This window comes from Hirundo rustica, chromosome 9, assembly GCF_015227805.2.
Source record: "Hirundo rustica isolate bHirRus1 chromosome 9, bHirRus1.pri.v3, whole genome shotgun sequence".
NCBI lineage: Eukaryota > Metazoa > Chordata > Aves > Passeriformes > Hirundinidae > Hirundo > Hirundo rustica.
In genome coordinates, this window is record NC_053458.1 from 23,750,726 (window position 1) to 23,771,786 (window position 21,061).

The window sequence follows — 21,061 nt, forward strand, 5'->3', positions numbered from 1 at the left end:
GACACACACAACCTCCTATAAGCTCTGCCTTTTTCAGTTGTGCTCCAGGCTGTGGATGGAGGTGGACACTGGTGAAAGAGGAGGGCTGAGGTAGTGCCTGGGTCTCCCTAGCGTGGCACTGAACCAAAGTGCTTCCCCTGCCCTAGGCAGCTGCAAAAACATCCAAAACTTGGCCTGCAGCAAGAGCACAGGGCTTGTTCCTCCTGGGGAGACTGAAAAGGGCTGAGCCTGTTCAAGAGTTGAGTTAAAACCCATCCAAAAAGGACAGAAGCCATCTGAGTTGCCAGAAACAGCAGCCTGGCACTGCAACCTCTCTCAAGCTGCTCAGCTTAGGATACTGTGGAGCTGCCCACAGCTGGGACCAGGTGGAAAATCCACATTGGGTCAGTACCAGTCAACTACAAGACACAGCCAAGGATCTGAGTATTAAACCATTTAATTCTCAAACCACTCACATGCATAATGTTCTTTTACACAGTGTTAAAAGAAAGAGGAAAATGCTTTTTTTTTTTTTTAATACAAACAGAATTTCAAGTATACATTTATAGAATTTTCCAAGATTCTTACCCAAGTTGCTAAGTTTTCATTCACATTGTTCTTAAAGCTGTCCAACGAGAGCGCTTTTTGCTAAACTGCTTTCAATGCAAATTGTACAGTCCCCTCTACCTTGGTTTTATTTCCCTCTTTCACAACTCTGGTTCCCCTTCCACCCCTGCCCACCCCCCTCCAGCAGTGCTGGCTGTCCCTGGACACAATGGCCACGGAGCTTCTGTTTGCCAGTGCCTGCTGGAAGAGGAAAAGGGAAGGAGTCATGGAGGGCCAGTTTGGAAACAGCTTCGAAAATCACTGAAGAACAGTCTGATATCCACAAGTTGCAGCAGGCTTTCTCTTCAGCCTACTCCAGACTAATCTGAACACTGACTTTTCTTGAAATAAGGACTGCAACCAAAAATAAAATAAAACAATAAAAAAAAAGAATAATTAGTACAGCAGGAAATTTCTTAACTGTGAAAGTAAGTCTTGAGTGTTAGGACACCCGTCCTAAAAAGGTTTGATTTATAGGTCACTAGCTGAAGGTGACAGCACAATTTCTATTACAAATGGTTACTCTGCAAGCCAGCTCAGAGCAGAATCAATGTGGGACACACACAAACTTGGATTAATAAAGAAAAAAAACCAAACGGAACTGACGAGGGCTCCATATTGACGTTATGGAAAAACCCCACAAGCCCAGTAACAGCTTTGTCCTGGCTTTGCCATTCAGCTTAGCTCAGCCCTGGGCTGTAACCGGGTGCAACTTCTGACCTGTTAAAAAACGGGGTTTAAATCGTCTTGACAGGCAAGGGTGGGTTTCTCTTGACGGATTCCAAAGTCTCCTACCAGCCACCAGCCCCACCAGTGCTTGGGCTCGGTGGGGCCGCTCCGGGCGCTGCGGGGGCCGTGCTGGCCTGGGGGGCTGCTGGAGGTAGAGCTGCCATGCCCAAGGGTCTGGCAACGTTGCTCCCCCCGAGCTGTGGCTGCCCAGGAGCTGCCTGCCCGTACAGCTGTGTCCCAAGCCAGCCACAGCTGTACTCATCTGACCAGTTAAAGTGCATTGCGGCAGAAAAGGGTTTGCTTTTTAATTTTTTTTTAATTTTTTTTTTTTTCTTTTAAGAGGAACCTATTTAAAGTGCTGTTCTAGTTTGAAAAGGGACTCTTTAGAAAAAAAAATGGCACCTTTTCACATGAGAGATTTCCTCTCTGTATGTGTATATATATATATAAATTTGCAGAGTCAGAACTGCTGACTAATGAACAACATACAAAAAGTGTTTGTATTTTATATTATTGCTTTTTTGTTTGTTTTTTGTTTTTTTTTTTTAAACTGCTGCCTGCTGCCTTGGAGGCAGGAGGGAGATAGATTCTCCTTTTACCTTCCCCACCATTAACTGATTTCCCAGTGCAGGAATGCGGTCTCACAGCTCTGGCTCGGGGACAGTTCACTGTCACACAGCACACAGGAGGTGACAAAGTCCCCCTGAACTGTCACAGCCCCATGGCCAACCTGCAAAGGGTCACAGCAAGGAACTGGAGGCCAGGAAGGACTGTGGACCCCGAGGGACTCCCGTTGCTCCTGCCAGATGCCATTTTCATTAGAGTCACTTTACAGAGCAGACTTGCATTTCTGAAACATAGAGGTAAGGAAAACAAATCTCTTTAAAGTGAAAGCTTTGCTGCTAGAGTGTGTAGTGTGGTAACCTCAGCACCCCGAGAGAGAGAGGTAGTTACTGTCCTGTGAATACACTGCTGCTTAATGTGACTCCATTTCTGGAGTGATTGCTAAAAAGAAAAGAAAAAAAAAAAAAAAAGAAAAAAATCCTGTGCTCTTTATTAAGTTATCCCAGTTAAATCTTTCTGGTGAAGATATACTTGACTATTCCCTCTAAGAGGCTTTTCTATTTTAGAAATTGATTGTCAGTTAGGTTTGTTACAAGATGAAATTTGATTAGCAAATTGCTGTACGAAGCCACTTCACTTGTTAACTCTTAAAATTTTCTCTCCTACTACTCAACTATCTGTGCCCTGTCTGGGGGCCTCTGCTCAGCTGCTCCTGCAGTAGGACAGCACTTCCTGCTCTGAGCAGTTTTAATGGAAAAATCCAAAGTTTTCAAAAGAGCTACAGATATCACATTCACAGTGTTGTGCAGGAAAGGTGGGGTGACACCAGGGAAACAGGGGGAGCTTTGGGGACAATGGGGCCACAGCTCATGGGAGCTTCAGCTAGTGTTTAACACACTAGAGGCTTGGGAAAACTGCATTTATTCCCTTCCCTTTTCAGACTAAAGCAGTGCTTTGAATACCTTGCTTCCATTTCCATGAATTAACATCTGATCCAGTCTTCTCACCCTTCGCTAATTCTCCCTGCAAGTGTGGAGCACGAGGTGAGGAATATGTTACTGCAAGAACACACAGGTGCATGTTATTCTCCTCATTCAGCTTCTAAAAGACCTTATTCAGAAGAGTCTGTTTCACCCAGGATTGCTCTTGCCTGTCCTAAATGTCAGCCATGTTACCCACGAACACAAAAGAACCATTCCTTATTTGAACAACTCTCCTCTCTCCCATCCCATCCCAATATTCCTTACCAGCACTTGCCCAGTGACAGCACAGCCCTGGAAGCTGTCTGGTGTCAGCTTTCTGCTTAGGGGAGCCCAAGGAATTAGCCTTAAGCAAAGGGTTTGACAAAATTCTACTCTCAATCCCACCTGGGGTGCTTCCCCCAACAGCACAACCCTGGCTTAGGAAATCTCCTAACACATGAGGAAAGTGGCTGCATGCCACATCCACCCTCCTTCCATGCATCTCTGGCAGAGATCCAGGCTGCCCTGTACACAGCCTCTGCACACAAACAGGACTGAAAGAATGCCCTGGGGCTGGGGCCAGCCACAGTGAGGCTGGGGCTTCATGCCCCTCCCCAAACCCAATCCGTCAGCCTGAGAATTGCACCGTCCACTTCTTGTTAGTGTCACCCACAGCTGCCACCTCCTCCTACCGGCCTCTTGCAGGAAAAGAGTCGTGCTCAGTTACCGATGCACAGGCAAGGAAGGACTCGAGAAAAGCTTCACAGTCATTCAGAGAGTTCCTTTAGACATGTAAACTCTCAGAAAATACTCTTGGAGGCACAAACCCCCATATCAAACCAATGCCCAAGACATGTAGAGCAGAGCCAGGGAAACCTCAAGAAACAGCTTTTAAAACTTGACCAAGTGAGGAACCAATTAACTGGCATCATCAAGTTAAAATTTGTTTCTCTCAGACTAGTTTTGTGACTCCTCCCCCTGCCCTAGACTCAGTAATTTCTACTGGAATTCTAGCAGAAGACATCCTGCTCATGGCAGGGGTGTTGGAATAAGATGAGCTTTAAGGTCCCTTCCAACCTAAACCATTCTGTGATTTGAGTAACTATTTTCAACTGTATTTCATCTTTTTATACTGCCACTTTCTATATTTTATGGCCAGTAGTAAATTAATCAATCCAACTTCATTTTTCATTTCTCATTAGTTTCACAATTTCATAGCCAATGGTATTGCGTCTGACTGCAAAGGTAATGGGAAGGTTTGAATAAACAAGCCTCACTGCAGTATAAAAATAATGCAGCCATTTCACCATAGATCGGAGGGGAAGGGTGTTAGGTACATTAACAAAAAGTAAGCTGAAAGTCTGCAAAAAAATTAATGCACTGATTTTTTTAAGTACTGTTTTAGGTAACTACAGTAAAATAATAAACAGAATATGTCAGATTAAACAAGGAACTTACACAGCAGTATTTAAAAATACCTGAACATGTTTCAAAAGCTTAACTGATATGAACTAGGAAGGCCAGTAAAGCTGCCCATTTTACATGATCAAACTAAAAAAAAAGGTAACAAAAATACAGCTTGGTGCAGTCTAACGGAAACAGGAACTTGAAGGCTGCGCTCTCCCATGCTGGAGATTTCCCAGCCTCTCTGGACAACCTGATCCTGTTTGACTGTACTCATGGTGAGATAATGTCTTATCATATCTAACCTGATTTTCCCTCGCATAAACTTCTGCCTACTGCTGCTCCTCCTTCCACCGTGTGCCTCCAGGAAGGGTCTGGCTCCATCTTCTCTGCACCCTGCCCTGAGCTGTGGAGTTTAAATAGGAAAAATTATATAGGTAAAGGAGAAAGCACCGAAACAAAAACTTCAGTCTTCAACACTTGCTAGAAAACTCAGAAAATGGCACTTTGAAGTCTGATACTGCCCTTCCCACCCTCCACTTCCCACCCTTCAGATCCTTCCAATGGAGTTTTTGAAACTCCACTAGAGATAAGCTCTCTTCTTATTTCAGCTGTCTTACTCCTCCCTAGAGGAAGCAGAGCTGCTGCCAAGCCTGCTGGACATGTTAGAGGTGAATTTGTTCTTAGCACTTGCTAATTCCTCAGGAATTATTCCCTGGCACAGAAAAATCAGCAAGATTTTTCTTATCTTTGAACCCATTATTTCTTCCCATTGGTGACAGCAGAACATGCACCTTCACAGAAGTTATTAACAAACCCCCAACCACTTCTAGACATCAGTAAATAGCAATGGCTCATTTCCTAAAACTTTAACTTAGACACTAAATACATCAGTGGCTGGTTTTGTGGCTTCCTCCCCAGCTCCCAGCTGTGCCAGATCACAGTCTGATTTGCTGTTTTCTCCCCTTTTATTTCTAGCTTTGCCAGAACGTCTTTGTTTTACAACAAACCTGTAAAGACCACGAAGAACACCTTCAGAAGGCCCCACCATCCAACTTTACCCAGCAAGTTTCAAATCCTTTCAAGGCTGCAATTCCCCAGCAGCACAAGTCCTTAAGTCTTACTCTTATCTATGTTTTTGTCACCAAAGACCTTTCAGAATTCCCACCTAAAAAAAGTTCCCCCTATTTCCGAGAGACATCATTTCACAAGCTGTAATACTTTGGTTTACAACTGGATTAAAATATAAATTAAATAAGAATAATGCTAAATGAGTTTATATTGAAACACATTATATTTGTTTCTATATATGTATATACAGGTATGTGTGTGTGCACTCCCTAATGACAGCTAGAGGAAGCAAAAGTCATTCTCCAAAGGCTTCTACTCTTCCAACTAGCACGGTCAACTTACCCATTGCAACAATTCCCTGTGCATAAAAGCTAATGAAGCACTGGAAGGTGGTGCTGGCGACCAGCTGGATCACACAGACATTCAAGAACAGAAAGACAATAAATTATAAGAAGCAGTAGTAACTTGTTCACAGTTGGGATGAGGATAATGTTATGGGAAACCTGAATTGCCTACGGTTCCAGGAATAAAAAGCCAAAGGTCACTGAAAGTTACATATATATATACCGCAGTTAATCCTAAAAGCAAAGATTGGATCTGACACAAAGAAATGGCAGAAATCATGTGGAATTTCTCCCAGCAGCCTAAACTCTGGTACCACCAGATTCAGCAGGAAGCTTTCCAATACCTCCGTCAAATTCATCCCAGGGATGCGCTGATCACTGCCTCCATCTCAGCAATGGACATTTTCCCAAGCAGGAAGATTCCCTGAAACCAACTCAATCCTACATCCAAAAGAAAATGCTCCCAGTCCTTTTTGACTCCATCAGCCCAAACAACACATTCAATCTCTCCTAATTCCCAGCCTGTGTGTTTTTCTGTTTGCCAAGCCAAAGCCTTTCAGCAGATAGAAATATTTTAGAGATGGTGGAACTCTTCAGGTAATTTTATAACCAACTTGAGTGGGTTCCAGGTTAGGAATAACATAAATTTCTAGTAAGACTAACTGCAGCAAAGCTTTGGTCTGCTGCATTTCACTGGTTTATAAAACAAAACAAAATACCTCACTGCAAATCTACTCCAAATCTACTCTATTCCAAAATGTTCTGGTAGACTTTAGTTTCAAGAAGCAGCCGGTATTGTTTGCATAGTTCTAACTTCTATTTGGTTACAAATATATGAATATATATATGTATATATGCATACACACATATATATAGGTACATATGTATTTTACATCAAAATATCCGTTGAATGACAGTGATTAAAATAAGGATTCTGAGCTCCTCTTTAGACCCTTTAACTGCCAGCATCAAAACTCTGTGTATGTCTCTCACCTTGTGACAGGAGCAACGCTCACCACAATTATTTTGCTCTGGCACTGGATCCCAGGCTTTCCAACTGCAGTCCTGGCCACAGGCTCAGCTCCCAGTGAAAACTCAGAGCCCAGACCTTGGCAAAAAGTCTCCTTGAGTTACAGCTTCTTGACTTACAGAAGAGTATGGGTTGGAAGGGACCTTTAGAGGTCATCTAGTCCAACCATCCTGCCATGAGCAGGGACTTTTCCCATCCCCAAAATATTTCCAGCAGAGCCCAAACAGCATTTGATGTCACTAATCTGCAGAAACATTTGGTTGCTGGCACGGCTAAATTGGCAAGCATGTCATGGATCAAAGAGGAGAGTTTGGTAAAGTTTAAATGATTATAAGTGCTGGTTTTTGTTGGTTTTCAAGATGCACGATCCTATCTACTTCCCAAGTCACCTTCCACCTTCCAAATCAATGGCACCTTTGCAGCTGTCTTCCTATTTACACATTGGATTGTGCAGGAAAGACAAAGTCAGCTGCAAATAAAAGCTACTACTCTTCTCTGGCAAAGGCCTTGTTAGGGCTGAATCACCCAAAAGTGCCAAGGACTTTACTCCAAAACAAGACCGTTTGGAATCACTTCCTGAAATGGGCATCTCACAGTTAAGTGACATTCCTTATTCCTATTGCAGAGGTGTGGGATGGAAACAGCCACGGAGCTGTCACAAAATGAGAGCAGGACAAGCAGGGAGAGCTGCCCTGTCCATGTATCTCAATCTTGAGCTCACAGAGGGCTGAAATCCTGTCTCTGTGCCCTCTGCACTGAGCCAGCCCCACAATGCTTTTTAGAAGGGCTACAGCTTGTTGCCAATGCTATTCCAGGTCTGGATAGCTGTCAGATGGGAACGGGGTCAGTCACTGCCGACCCCTCTGGGTTTAAAACAGCAGCAGAGACACAACATGCTTTCTGTTGTTCCCAGCACCCAAACGAAAGTTAAATTACACAGATCACAGCTTGAGAATATTGTAGGGAAGATGCAGGAAAGCCCAAGGACTGAACCTGATGGTGGATAATGCTGAGAGGACAAGGAGGGACTGCCCATTTGCACTGGCTGCTCTGGCTCTCACCAGGCTATCCCTGGATCTTACTAAGTTAGCTCTAAGCATGTTCTCAGCCTCCTGTAACAAATTCACATTCCATAAAGCCTCTCATTCATCCCTCTCTAGCTGCTGGAAATACAGAGCAGTTTGTTTTCACATCCTCTCATTGTATTTTGGCCTTCTCCTTTTCCCAGCTTCACATCACCTGAGACGAAGAAGTTTAGCTTTTCTCCAAAGCAGCAACACAGTATTAACACAATTCTTGCCATTTTCACAGCTATTCACAGGGAACCTGGCAGCAGCAGGGAACAGCAGTGGCAACCACCATGTCACTTGGCTGACACTTGGCACCAGGACTTGCTGCAGGCTTAAGGAGATAACCACAACTCTTCACATTTGGGAGGTGAGTTCTTTGACAGTAAAGAACTATGTCCACCTCCAAGAAAACAAACTGTAAAACCAGAGTGTGTTCTCCTTGATGCCTGAGGCAAGAAAACGAACGGGTTAGTAAGCTCTAACTCTAAAGCAGACAGAAATGTTACATACAGAGGTATTAAAACACAAGAGTTCTCTTCACATCCTCCTTAAATCACAGTTAAAATCACAGTTTTGGAAGAAAAAGTTGCAGCTAGACATGGGAATGCAAGCTGTGCCTCAACCCATCACAGAAGCATTCGTGCTTGGAAAGCTGGCATCTGATTCTCCACAGCTTTGGTGCAACTGTGAAGAGCCACACCAACGCAGAGGCAACAGGACACAGCATCATTCTGTTAGGGAAAGCACCTCTAAGTAGCTACACCACTGCTAGAAAATTCACATGAGGTTTTTCCATACCGTATACAACCTCCAACCCCTTTTTTTCTTGAACCTTGGTCTCATCTGCACTCAGGAAGTCAACCACTGAGAGAAATGTTTAATAACGATTCCTTCTCAACTGGTTCTGCTGTCTAGTGCGGATGGGGCCTAAACTGGTTTCAGCACTGTTCAAGAAATACTAGACATCATGATTCCCACACATACATACACATCCATTAAATGTACAGAAATAATATCAAAATGATTCCCACTACCATACCTTATACTGACTCTAGCTACAAGCTATAAACTTCACCTCAGCGAGGCCTGGGCAAGAATATTGGCTCTTTTGCATGCAATCAGAAATGATCATTATACAGTGGCAACCTCTGCAAAACAGAAAAAAAAACCAAACCCAAAAACAAAAAGAAAAGCAAACACAAAGGAGGAAGAAAAAGAAAACTTTCACAAGCTTTGTTTTCAGCCTAGTAAGGTATGAAGGACAAATTTCATGGTTTTCACCAGGCCACTTGAAGTAATGAATCAGCAAACAGGACGCGCTGCTGGCCTCCTGTACTGTTTGGATGCTCCTCTGTTCACAGTATTGATACAGTAAAATAAAAACCTGCTCAAGAAACTCACAGCTATGCCATGGGAACAAAGGCATTCACCATTTTATGTCAGCCCTTCTCCACTACGGTTGCCATCTGTCTCAGAAAAATGTTGCTTGTGTAGCAGTTACTGCACCTTCACCCTTCGCTTCACAGCAAGCTCAGCAGGGAAACTTTCCCACTATATTTTTATATAATATATGTATATAAATAATTTTATGTTTTTATAGTTTGGTAGTATTCTTTTAAAATTTCTATTTTAAAACACTTAAAAATCTTTTAAGCAACTAAAAGTAACTTTTTATGCTCTCTAGTGTGAACAGGATAGGATTTCAAAGTTTTTAACTTTTTTTTTTTTTTTTTTTTCATTTTTGGTAACTTCAAAAGCTATGACTAAAGCAGCACATCTCCACTCCTCCCTGCACCTTGATTGCAACGAAACCTACCTTGGCCACCCTCTCACCTCATCCTCTGCCACTGCTCTCTGGCAACCTCACTGTTTTGGTACCGTGACGTTTGACCTTTGCCAGGAAACCTGACGGAGCTGGTTGTTTGGGTAGCCAAATCACCCCCTGTGTGACGGATGCCCTTGACAGGAGAGGAGGAAGAAGGCACAGAAGGAAAACAGAGGTGAAATATCAGTTTTCCTGTTTGAAATGGTCAATGAAATGGTACTTTGCCAGTGCCCAGCTCAGAACACCTGCAAAGGTTCCTCTTGTAGGATCACATCCCTGTTATACGTGATACTGGCACCGAGCCCTTTCCCACACACAGAAACACATTAGAGCCACGTCTCTTTTTGAGAGAGATAGGAGGAACAGTGAGACCCCCTCACATATTAAAAAAATCTATAAAGCAAGGCAAGAACACATCAGCCTTCTCCAAATCATTCCCTCCAACGGGGCAGGAAAATGATCCCCAGTACAAATTTGCAGATGGGGAAAGCAAGGGCTGGACCTGTTTCTGTGTGCCCAAAACTGCAGTCAGACAGCAGGTCAAGCTCTACTGTCACTTGGTCAGCCTGCTAAGCCCCTGCTCTAACCACTCATCCAGCTTTATTGCTGAAGCAAGATGAAGTGTATTCGTTTTCCAATGTCTCCTTGTTCCTCCCATCACCTTAAGGTTCAGAACTTCACCTTCCTTATCATATACACATTATACATCCTCAAGAGAACTCCTTCACCAAACCAGATACACGCAACCTGTCGTTCATTCCCCCCTTTACCGTGAACAACTTGGCATCAGAACTAGAGAAAACTCTTAAAATATTGCATATTTTTTTTAAAAAAAGATGTCAAGATATTTGCACTTATCTGCCTGTCCCATGCTTTTCTGGTTCTGAACCACGTAAGCCCGTGCAAACACCTACAATACACACGCAGGCATCTCTCTCCAGGTTTGCTAAACTTGCTCTAAACATCAGAGCTACTCAGAATACAAAAATGTTAAGTCCATGCAAGGGGACAGAGTCGTGATTGCTCTAGGAACCGTTCACTTTTAAGTCTCCTGAACTGTTATAAGGAAATAGAGTAAGGTTCTCTTTTCTTTTTGCATTTCATTGATAAAAAAGTTATCAAACTAGTTTGTAGAAACAGGTTTAAAAGCAACCACCTGCGATTGCTCGGCTGTGACAACAGCATTGCAGTATTCCCATATCCCGTATTGCTGTTCTAAAAGATCAAGTGCGTGTCGAGGGGGAAGCAGGGGTGAAAGAGGACTTTGGTAGCCAGCCTCTATCTCCGCAATTCAGCAACTCCAGAAAATCTCTTCCTAATCCTTGGCAACACCTGAAGCACAGCAGCGCTCCAGCCAGGACCTCAGAGTGCTCTGAGCTCTCCAGATCAGCACCAGCAGAGGACAACCTCCCCTGGAAGACCCCTCCAGCCCTTCTCCCAATGCATCAGAGCCTCATGCAAACCTCGCAGCTGCTAAATTCCACTCTCAGTAACTGAAGTGCTTCCTTCACATTTTGCTGACCTCTGGAATACCACTTTGTAGCTGTGCCCGCTTTAACAAGGGGCACCAGGGCCGCATGCCTGGACCAGGCAAGCCCAAAGCCCTAAAACGATAGTTTAAATAAAAATGTAAAAGACACACCAAAAATAAGAGAGGGATAAACACACTCGGGCAAGGCAGATTCCACCAGGACAGTATTTTTGTTTTCTCTGAGGTGGCAACTACCTGGGGAAGGGAGGAAGGCGACGGCCCCTTGCCCCTGCTCTCCCCTCGAGTGGGAGCAGTGGATATGGCTCTGTGGCTGAACCTGGCACCGCCGGCGGGACGCCCTGCTGGGCCACAGCGCTGTCCAGAAATACAAATGACTGCTTGTCCCAGATCACTACAGAACAGTAAAAAAATTTAAAATTCTGTCGATCCCTGAATAAGAAGTTGATTGACACAGTTGTTCTGCTTTTCTCCAAGAGGAGGAGGAATAAGGGAGAAAAACATTTAACACTCTATGGGCGTGTGTGGGCGCGTGAGAGGAAGAGAGAGAAAGAGAGAGATTTTTCTATTTTGGCAACATCTTGGGAGCTTCCTTCTGTTTGGTGGTGGCATTGCACTAATTACAGTACCAGCCTGCCGGGTCGGTGCTGACTCTTTAGAGCCAGGAACGGGAAGACGGTCCTTTCTCCTGGGACTCCACAGCCGCCGTTCAATCGGGCCCGGTCGTGGACACGGATCCCTGCGCCGTCTCCCCCACCGCCACGGCCTCTTCCTGCGGAGGGGATTCCTCCTCTGCCTGCCCCCGGGACGTGACCGTGGTCTCAGGGGAGATGCTGTGGGGCCCCTCCAGGGGCAAACAGCCGGGGTGGTTCTTGCGAAAGTGCTGGTTGAGGATGGCCTGGAAAGGGAAGCTTTTGCCGCACACATGGCAGTGGAAAGGCTTGTTGCCCGTGTGCTTGCGGATGTGATACTCCAGCTGATCCTTGCGGGTGTACTTCTTCCCGCACATGCGGCAGACGAAAGGCGTGATGCCCATGTGGAGACGCATGTGCCGGTCCAGGCTGCCCTTCTGGTTGAAGGATTTGGCGCAGTAAATACACGTGAGCCGTGGGTTGTACCGGAACCAGCGCTCTGAAACCTCCTGCTCCCGCAGATATTCCACGTAACCGCTCACTCCGAGCATGGCTGATTCCTCCCCCTGCCAAGGAAATGGCACAGATTGAAATAACAAGCAGCCTAAAACAAGTTGCAGAGAAGATCAGGCCCAGGTCCAGCCAGTAAAGCATGCGCCAAGCCTCAAAATCAGCAGCACTAATGTCTGCAACCTCAAGCACACATTTAAGTGCTTAACTGGGGCCTTGGGGCTAAATACAAACGAGCAATCAATTAGAAACCACCGCTACAGAGGCCCTGCTGCCAAGCTGTTCCTTGGATCTGGTGAAGGAAAGACAGCCCTTGACACAAGGGCACTTGGCCACCAATTCAGTTGTGGACCACATGTCAATACTTGTTACTTTTTAAAAAATTTCTGCCAGTTTTATTGAAACACTTGGGTGTATCACCTTCTGTTTTCCTTACTAAAATCAAAAAAAGAAGCCAATTGATGAGCCTGCAGTAAAACAAAGGAGGAGCAAACCACAAATCATATCTTCTGGTGTCATTTTACACAGGTATTTATTCAGGTGTGACTTAGAGTTCATTTTATTATGAGTCACATTTGCCTGCCTGGCTGTGTGACCCATCACAGGCAAGGATGTGCCTGACCCTTGGCACAGCAAGGACTCCTCTGTATTTTCTGAAGTCACACAGACAAACAGCCAAGGGCAACCTGAACCACAGGCCTGGTCTCAGGACAGACACTTCTGGCCATTGTATTCAGAGTGAGCAGAAACACACCGACTCCAGAATGCTTCTGTGCAGGAGATGCACTGTTTACTCCCCCAGTGCTGCTTCCCAGTGGTGCCAAATGTGGAGACGGAACCAGTGTAACAGCAGGAGAGCATCTGCTCCATCAGCCAAGGCTCTACAGGCATGAGCAGCAGTGTCCCTGTGCCAGGTGCTGCTGAATCCAGCTGTACAGGCATAGGGAAGCTGCTGAGGACTAAAGGAGATATACAAAGCTCTGGTTCTTCCTTTCCACTCTACCACTGCCATTGGGCAGGGATCACGGGCAGGCTGTTTTAGTACGGATATCGCAATGCCAGGAGAGTGGAAGGTGATGATACTTCCCCATGGTGTGTAAAGCCTAAGGTTTCACATTTGAGGCTGTCTCACAATGGAGAAATAAGTGCAGCTTTTCTGTAGGCAGAGCTACAATTGCATAATATGTCACATTTCCCCTAGAGGGTTAGTTTGACCTGAAATTTTTGCAATGTCTTCTGAGGACACAAAACAAAGCTTTGCAAGACAGGAACAAAGAGGTATCTGTCATTTTATGGAAGTGTCTAACAAAGTCAGTACACAGCAATCAGTTTTTCCCCCCTTGCTTCACTTGGTCTTACTCATGGGCAAAGCAGCCTAGTATCTCCTTAACCACCTGCAGCCAAGTCCTTTGCTTACACACTGACATGTTCCCTACCTGCCAGGCTCACAAGAGTCCTGCACTGTGCTGGCTGACACTCCTGCACTGCAGTGGCACTGTGACACTAACTGGATGCAACTAAGTTCGACCAAAATGATAAGGCACAGGCACTACTGCCGTGTCCCACTTTGCTGCACTCTACAGCCCACTGCCCTCCCATTTCTGTGCATCTCTCCCTCCTACCCCAAAACCATGCCCAAGAAAGCAGAGAATTCAGAGCTCCGTTATGTTGCAAAGTCTGCTGTGGAACACAGTCTCTTGGAGAAGAGACAGAGACCTCTCTAGACACTCCACCACAAAAGGTTTATTGGTGTAGTGCCTGGAGGGCTTTTGGGAATGGTCTTGGTACCAGCATAGAAAGGTTCAGCTGTTGTCACCCGTCTTGCACTGAAGCCAAGCCACACCTCCTCCCTCTGCTCAGGCATTTGCTGCCAGTTGTGTGAGGGCAGATCCAGCTCTGCAGGCAAATGGGGTTTCTCCTCAGGAGCTGGTGGCCTGCCCAGAATAAGGGTGGATATTTATGCCCTCAAACAACAAGAGAAACTCCTTGTGTTTTCCAAGTATCTGGCCAAAATCCCAAACAACAGCCAGATTAAGTTTTAAATTGTACATGGCCAGCACACGTTCTCCTGTGAGTAAGTAGATCCTTTGCCAAAGTAAAAGATCCTTGTATCACACATATTATTGCTTGCAAATATAAAATATGACACACTTCATCACAACAAAGTCCCCTTCACCTTCAAGCCAACATTTACTTGCAAATGTCTTGATCAGCCTACCTGGGAACTGGGCTGCTTAGGCTCATCCATCCGCCCAGGAGACTCGCTTTTTGATCTGTACCGCTCAGTCACAGCACCCATGCTGCCAGAAGGGCTAAATCTGTGCGGTGGGGGAAAAGCAAAAATGGAATTTTTAATGGGCACCAGGTCATTACAGTGTTCAGAACAACAGGCACCTGCAGAGCATCTCTTCATCCTCATCAGCTAACACACTGGAGGTGGAACAGTGCAAGTATAAAGGAAAAACTAAATCATACCAGCCTATGGTTTCAGTCTAAACAGCTGAAAAATAAAACTGAGTCATTTGGCTTCCCATTCAGCAGCAGAGAGGGGTTGCTATTGTGAATAAACCAATATGGGTCTGGTGACTCAGGAACTGTACAGCAGGACAGAAATCATTTCTCAGAGGACACCCGTCCTCCAGCATCCTCCTCCTCCTCCATGTGAAACATAAGGGATATAACGGACTAGAGGTGGGAAACAGTGCATACAGACTGCAGTGCAAAAAGAGATGCTAGAGACTAGCTAATCCAAGGAAAAGGGCTAAGGAAATAGGAAAGCATTGCTCTCCAAGGGCCAGCTTAAGATTGTTCCCACCGATTGATTTATTAAGTGACAAGTGACAGACTATCCTCTGCTTCCAGGTAGCTGTTTCCCCATGGGACTGAGCTAGAAGAGAGGCAGATGTGAAGGGAAACTCTAGAATTACACCCCCTCCAAATAAAACAGAACTGCCCTTTATCAAATCCATTCTCTGGCCTGAACCTAGGGCAAGAAGGCAAATGCTGGAGTGGAGGGAAGCAGATGGATGGAGATGGATGGATAATCCAAACACAGCAGATTTCACCACCCATTTTCAACAAAGGCTTTTTGCTCTCTTATATAAATCAAAACAACAGTGGAGGCCACTGGGTTCCCCATTGCAACTGCCTCAGAAGATGTAAACCCATGGTCTGCTGCTGTCACGGACCACTGGGAAGACCCTGACCTACAGCTGGTGTCTGGCTTGTTTCTCAGCCAGAACCTTCCCCAGACCTTCAGGCCAGAAGGCACCAGTGAAATGGAGATGTGCCACACATATTGTATATGACCTCATTAATCCAAATGCTGAGTCTGTCATCTACTGAGCCTGAACTGAACATCTTTAAAAAAAATCCCACCTCAGCTGAAAACGCTGAGAGGCAGACATCCCAGCTCTAAGAGCTAATAATTTCCCAAGCTAGCCTGTACCTGGAGATCCTGGTCTGATCACTACCCAGCCAAAATACTATTACCCAAACTGGATACACTTCCTAACGCCAGGTAAAAACCCTTCTGCTCATGCTTCAGATGGCCATAGGAAATAGAAAGAGGAAACGTTCCAAAGCAACTGACCCAGCCAAGTCAGAATCTTGCATAACCTCCTGTCACAGCCAAGGTGAATAATTAAGTTTAAGAAAACCCACCTGTCGATCTCACTGCTGGTCGGCCTGACCACTTTGGCTCCAGAGGAGCCTAAGGCAAAAGCCTCCTGGCCCAGCGATCCGTGGCCCGTGGTGTCGATCACCATGGCCGTGACCTCCTCGGCGCTGCTCCCATCTTCTCCCGAGGGCTGGTGCTCTGCCCCCAGCCACTCCTCCAGGTTTTCCGTCTTAATGCGCACTCCTCCCAGCACCCGCACTTCCTCGTCGTTCTGCGCCCCGCGCTCTCCCATTCCCGTCTCCACGTACCACTGTCCCGCTCTGTTAATCCGCAGGATGGGCTCCCTGCCTTCCACATCTGAACTCTGCTCGATTATCTGGGGGCTGGTGGACTCCTCGGGTGGGCTCAGCTCCCGAATGTCCAGCACCGTGCTAACCTGGCCCAGGCGGCTCCCCTTGGGCGTGTTGTGACGCGGGCTCAGGGAACGGTTTAGATTTGGGGTGGCCCGGTGAGACTCGGGTGGTCTCTCCTGATGCTTCGTCCTGGTCTGGCTCAATTCCGCTTCCACCTCCGCCACGTTAATTTTGAAATGAATCCCCTCGAGGATCTGCGTGCATTTGTCTATGATGTGCTGCATCTGCAAGAAACTGGCGGCTGTCAGGTAACTGATGATGTCAGCCAGCTGCAGACATATCCTTCCAGTGTAGCAGAAGGAGAGGAGCTGCTCGAAAACGGAAGGGTTCTTGATGACGGAGATGGACACGGTGCTCATCTCGTTCAGGGACATGTGGTCACGGAAGTAGGGCGAGCTGGCAGCCAGCACCACCTTGTGCGCACGGAAAGCCTGGCCCTGCACGTTGACCACGATGTCACACAGCCGACCCTGCATGCGCAGCTGGTTCAGGTGGCTCAGAACAGAGTTACTGAAGTTAGGAATCTCCAGCTGAATGTTCCCACTCTTCTCCATGGCTGCCCCAGCTGCAGGTGCACGGCTCTACTGGAAAAGGGGGAAAGGATCCCGTCACTAGCAGAGCCAGTCATTTGGAATTAGAGCATTTTTCACCTACTTCCACACAGTTTGAAACACTGGAGTTTTCAGAGACCTTCCTCACCCACTGAACTGCCACACGCCTGGCAGCAGCTCTGTCACAAACAAATGTGTTTGAGATCACTTAAAAAAGCATTACAAAAGCTCTCTGATCTCACCATGCTCTGCATCCCCCTGCACGAGAGATCTACTAAACCAGTCCCCGACAGACCCCCATTCCCTGCATGCAAAACACTTTGTTCTGACAGCCTCAGTAAAAGCACATCTGCATGTAAAAAGAACATTAAAAATGGCACAGGTGTTAAAAATAGGCACCTGATTGCATAATGGATTAAAATACTCACCACCTGTACCTTCTAAGCATTTTGAAAAGAGAAAGCAATAGGGAAAGCTCGTTTGTAAAACAGGAACAGGGAAGGGGACACTGGGACCTAAATCCTCCTGAGATTTTTGTAAAGTTGGCCAGCACACATCTGACCTCAAGGCATCCTAAGTGCCTTGTTAACCTGAGATATCCATCATATGTGGCACTGCTGACACATGTCAGAAAATTTTTAACAGGAGGGTAAAAAAAAAATGCTGTGGCCCAGGAGAGCTCAGAGGGCTTCACTCAGGATCACTTCTGTAGGGTCCAAAGAGACTTCACTTTGGTCATCACTAAGTTCCCATCCTGGCCATATCCTAAGTCAGTAACTCCTGGACTCTTTCCCAAGTAAAATAATAATGGGACTGTTCCACTGGGCAACAATTCGCAAGGGTGCTGCTCTGCTTGGGCTGCACTCCAGATAAATGATTTACCCAAGCTATACAAGGCTCATCCCTTGTTTCCCACCTTGCCTGGGATGCTCCCAGTTGTTCCCACCTCTACCACATGAGAGCTCCTGGAAGGCTGAGGGAGCACCCAGCCGGTGCAGTCCTTCACCGCTCAGCCGAGTCCACCAAGGTTCATCAGGAGATCTCAGAGCAGGGCCAGGGAGGGGGCTGGGGGATGCACCACCACATCATCACATTTCATTTTGGCAAAGTTTGAAAAGAAGCCCTGACCATATATGGTAAAAATTTGGAATGAATGGAAGTGAGATGCAGACTCATCCAAAAAGGAAAAAAAGAAAAAAAAAAAAAGGAAAATAAATAATCTTGTTAAAATCCATTCACAGCATGAGCAGCTTCTAAGCTGGATAGCATCTGAAGTGTGGATTGAGAAGAGTCCTGCAGATGTCAAAACCATTTTAAGCAGCCTGGGAATACCAAGACTCACAGCGCCCACTCTGTGGAAGCATATCCAAATCAAAGGGATGGGCACATGAAGAGCATGTCTGCCTTTGGAGGGCTTCTTATCCGGAATTTATGAACATTGCAGCATAGCACATGTCCATATGCCCAAGCAGGCTTTGTGCAAACTTGGCAAACCCAGTTACTAAACATGAAGCTGCAGGACAGCCTCTCAATTTTGTGGAGATGTGCCAAGAGACTTCTGAGTTGCGGGATGGCTGCATGTCCCTGGGGAACTCAGACTGGAATGCACAAAGCTTCACATGGTGCTCATGCTCAACAATGCCAGGTCTTAGGGCTTCTTCTCTCCTTCCCCTGTCACAGAATCACAGAGTGGTTTGGGTTGGAAGGGCCTTTAAAGCCCATCCGGTGCCACCCCCTGCCATGGACAGGGACACCTTCCGCTAGCCCAGGGTGCTCTAAGCCCTGCCCAGCCTGGCCTTGGACACTTCCAGGGATCCAGGGGCAGCCACAGCTTCTCTGGGCACTCTGTGCCAGGCCCTCACCACCCTCACAAGGAACAATTTCTTCCCAATATCCCATCTAAACCTACTCTCTGTCAGTGGGAAGCCGTACCCCCTTGTCCTGTCACTCCATCCCTTGTAAACAGTCTCTCTCCATCTTTCCTGTCAGCTCCTTCAGGCACTGGAAGGCCTCAATTACGTCACCCTGAAGCTTCTCTTCTCCAGGCTGAACACCCCCAATTCTCTCAGCCTTTCCTCACAGCAGAGCTGCTCCATCTCTCTGATCATCTTGGTGCCTTCCTCTGGACTCGCTCCAACAGCTCCATGTCCTTCCCTATCTTCAGGAGAAAGCAACAAACCCCACAAAAATCAGGAAAGCACAGTGCACAGATCTGTGTCAACACAGCATTGGGAGCAGAACATCAACTGCACACAACAAGGGGAAATAGAAAACCCAACATCTTACCTGGAGCGCTCTGAGTTACATGCAAGTGGGAAGGAAATGGGGTGCTGCCTTCTTTATTTTCCTTCTGATGTAGCAAGAAGAAAACCTGTTGCCCCCTTCCCCTTTAGGAAGTAAAAAGAAAGAAAAAATGAAGTGCAGAGGAATTGAGTTCTCCCAAATAAAGCTGTAAACATCCAGCTTTGTCATTCTTGGTTTTGCTGGAGGATCTTGCAGTAGGATTAGCTCACCATCTTCCCAAAACAGCTGTTCCTAAAGCAATAATCCTCAGAGTACACTCCCAAGGAAGGCAAGGGTGAAATACCCCTGCCAAGGCCATGAGCACCCAGGGAGGCAAGAGGGAGGCAGAGGCTGAGCTTGGGATATACAGAAAGAGAAGGGGGAAAAAAATCATCAGACACAACTGCTGAGCATGGCTGGGTGTGGCTGAGGTCAGAAGGCCACTGCCCCTGAGAGCCCAACAAATGATCTGTGAGCTCCTGCTCGGAAGGCAGGGAAAAATTAATCTGCTCTTCATAACCCACAGAACTCTGCTCACCTCAGTGTCAAGGAACCTGTGTGTTATGATCAACTCCTAGGCTGGTGATAGGGAATCTGTCTTTTGGTTCAAATTACCCTGTTAGAGGCTGATTGCTGCCCCTCTGAATCCACCTTATCCACAGGGCAATGACATCCTGATTTCTCTCCTCTCTGGGAAGTCCATCACCTCCACCCACCTTCACCTGCAGGCTGAGCTGAGTCAGCACAGGGCACACACTGAGACACTGCCGTTTTTAATGCAATTAAAGTGTCACCAGCCCAGACTCAGACTTTACTTAGCTCAGCAAATGCCTTCCAGCCTGTGAGGCAGCTACCAGGAGCAAGCGGAATTCTTGATCCATCAGGTAAGAAGCAGAGACAGACCACCCAGCAGATGATGTCACCCTGGAAGCTGCACTGAAAACTCTCAGCTTTTGGCCTGAGATTTACTGGGACTGGACAACTTCACAGAATCACAGAATATCCTGAGCTGGAAGAGACCCACAAGGAGACCGCTGAGTCCAGCTTCTGACCCTCCACAGACACCCCAACAATCCCACCCTGTGCTTGAGAGCATTGTCCAAATGCTCCCGGAGCTCTGGCAGCCTTGGGGCTGTGCCCATTCCCCGGAGAGCCTGTTTGGTGCTGAACCACCCTCTGGAGGAAGAACTTTTTCCTGATATCCAGACTAAACCTCCCCTGACATAACTCCAGCCGTTCCATGGGTCCTGTCCCTGGTCCCGGAGAGAGCTACTTAGAATCCCAGAATGGTTTAGGTTGGAACGGACCCTAAAGCTTATCTCGTTCCACCCCCTGCCATGGGCAGGGACACCTTCCACTATCCCAGCTCGCTCCAAACCCTGCCCAGCCTGGCCTTGGACACTTCCAGGGATCCAGGGGCGGCCACAGCTTCTCTGGGCACCCTGTGCCAGGATCTCACCATCCTCACAGGGTACAATTTCTTCCCAATACACCTATCTGGCTACGTGCACATTCCAACGGGACTCCGACAACTATAAACCCAAAGATAACTCTCAACTGAGACGAGCGGCGGTGGCTTCTCGCCCCTCCGCAGCCCTCCCGCAGGACCCGCTCCACAGAGCCCGCTGTCTCCCCGCCCATCGCTGCCGGACCCTCCTCAAGCGGGGCCCGCGGCTCCTCCTGACCCGTGACAGCCGCGCCGCGACCCCGGGCCGGGGCTGCGCGGGGCGGGCGGGGCCGACCTCCCCCAGCCCCCGCCCCTCCCACCCTCGGCACCGCGAGGCGGCGGCCGCGCCCCCGGGGCCCCGGGCGGCTTCGCCCGCCCCTCCCGGCCCAGCCTCACCTGCCGGGGGTGGGAAGGGCCCGCAGCGCCGGCCCGGAACCGAAACCCGCCAGCGCGGGCCGCGCCCCGGAAGGAAACGCCGTGCGCACCGTCCGCCCCCGCCCCGCCCCTGCCCGCGGAGGGCACCCCGGTGGGTG

The 21,061-nt window shown here is 47.3% G+C and overlaps 1 protein-coding gene across 6 annotated transcripts; it reads right to left on the reverse strand.

Moving 5' to 3' along the window:
• Positions 1-454: 454 nt before the first annotated feature.
• ZBTB37 (zinc finger and BTB domain containing 37) lies at positions 455-20,987 on the reverse strand. Of its 6 annotated transcripts, XR_009208119.1 has the most exons (7): positions 20,925-20,987; positions 19,085-19,185; positions 18,731-18,956; positions 15,879-16,831; positions 14,434-14,533; positions 11,703-12,271; positions 455-4,650 (listed from the first exon to the last, which is right to left on the reverse strand). XR_009208119.1 is itself a non-coding variant. In XM_040073424.2 (6 exons), exons 4-6 carry the CDS (start codon positions 16,799-16,801, stop codon positions 11,783-11,785), a joined length of 1,512 nt encoding a protein of 503 aa, XP_039929358.1. In that variant the 5' UTR covers positions 16,802-16,831; positions 18,731-18,956; positions 19,085-19,185; positions 20,925-20,987; the 3' UTR covers positions 4,760-11,782. The 6 variants fall into 6 exon arrangements, 5 of the variants coding, with proteins under 5 accessions (XP_039929358.1, XP_039929360.1, XP_039929362.1 ...); XM_040073424.2 differs by lacking the exon at positions 455-4,650 and having other exon boundaries at positions 4,760-12,271; XM_040073426.2 differs by lacking the exon at positions 455-4,650 and having other exon boundaries at positions 4,760-12,271; positions 18,708-18,956.
• Positions 20,988-21,061: the final 74 nt, after the last annotated feature.

Bases quoted from the DNA above. Each gene is read 5' to 3' on its own strand.
- ZBTB37 (XM_040073429.2), bottom strand. From the start codon at position 16,801: ATGGAGAAGAGTGGGAACATTCAGCTGGAGATTCCTAACTTCAGTAAC. The intron at 14,534-15,878 runs GTGGGTTTTCTT...CCCACCGCACAG, and splicing joins ACCAGCAGTGAGATCGACAG to ATTTAGCCCTTCTGGCAGCA. The intron at 12,272-14,433 runs GTAGGCTGATCA...TTTCCTTGGCAG, and splicing joins CTAAGCAGCCCAGTTCCCAG to GGGGAGGAATCAGCCATGCT.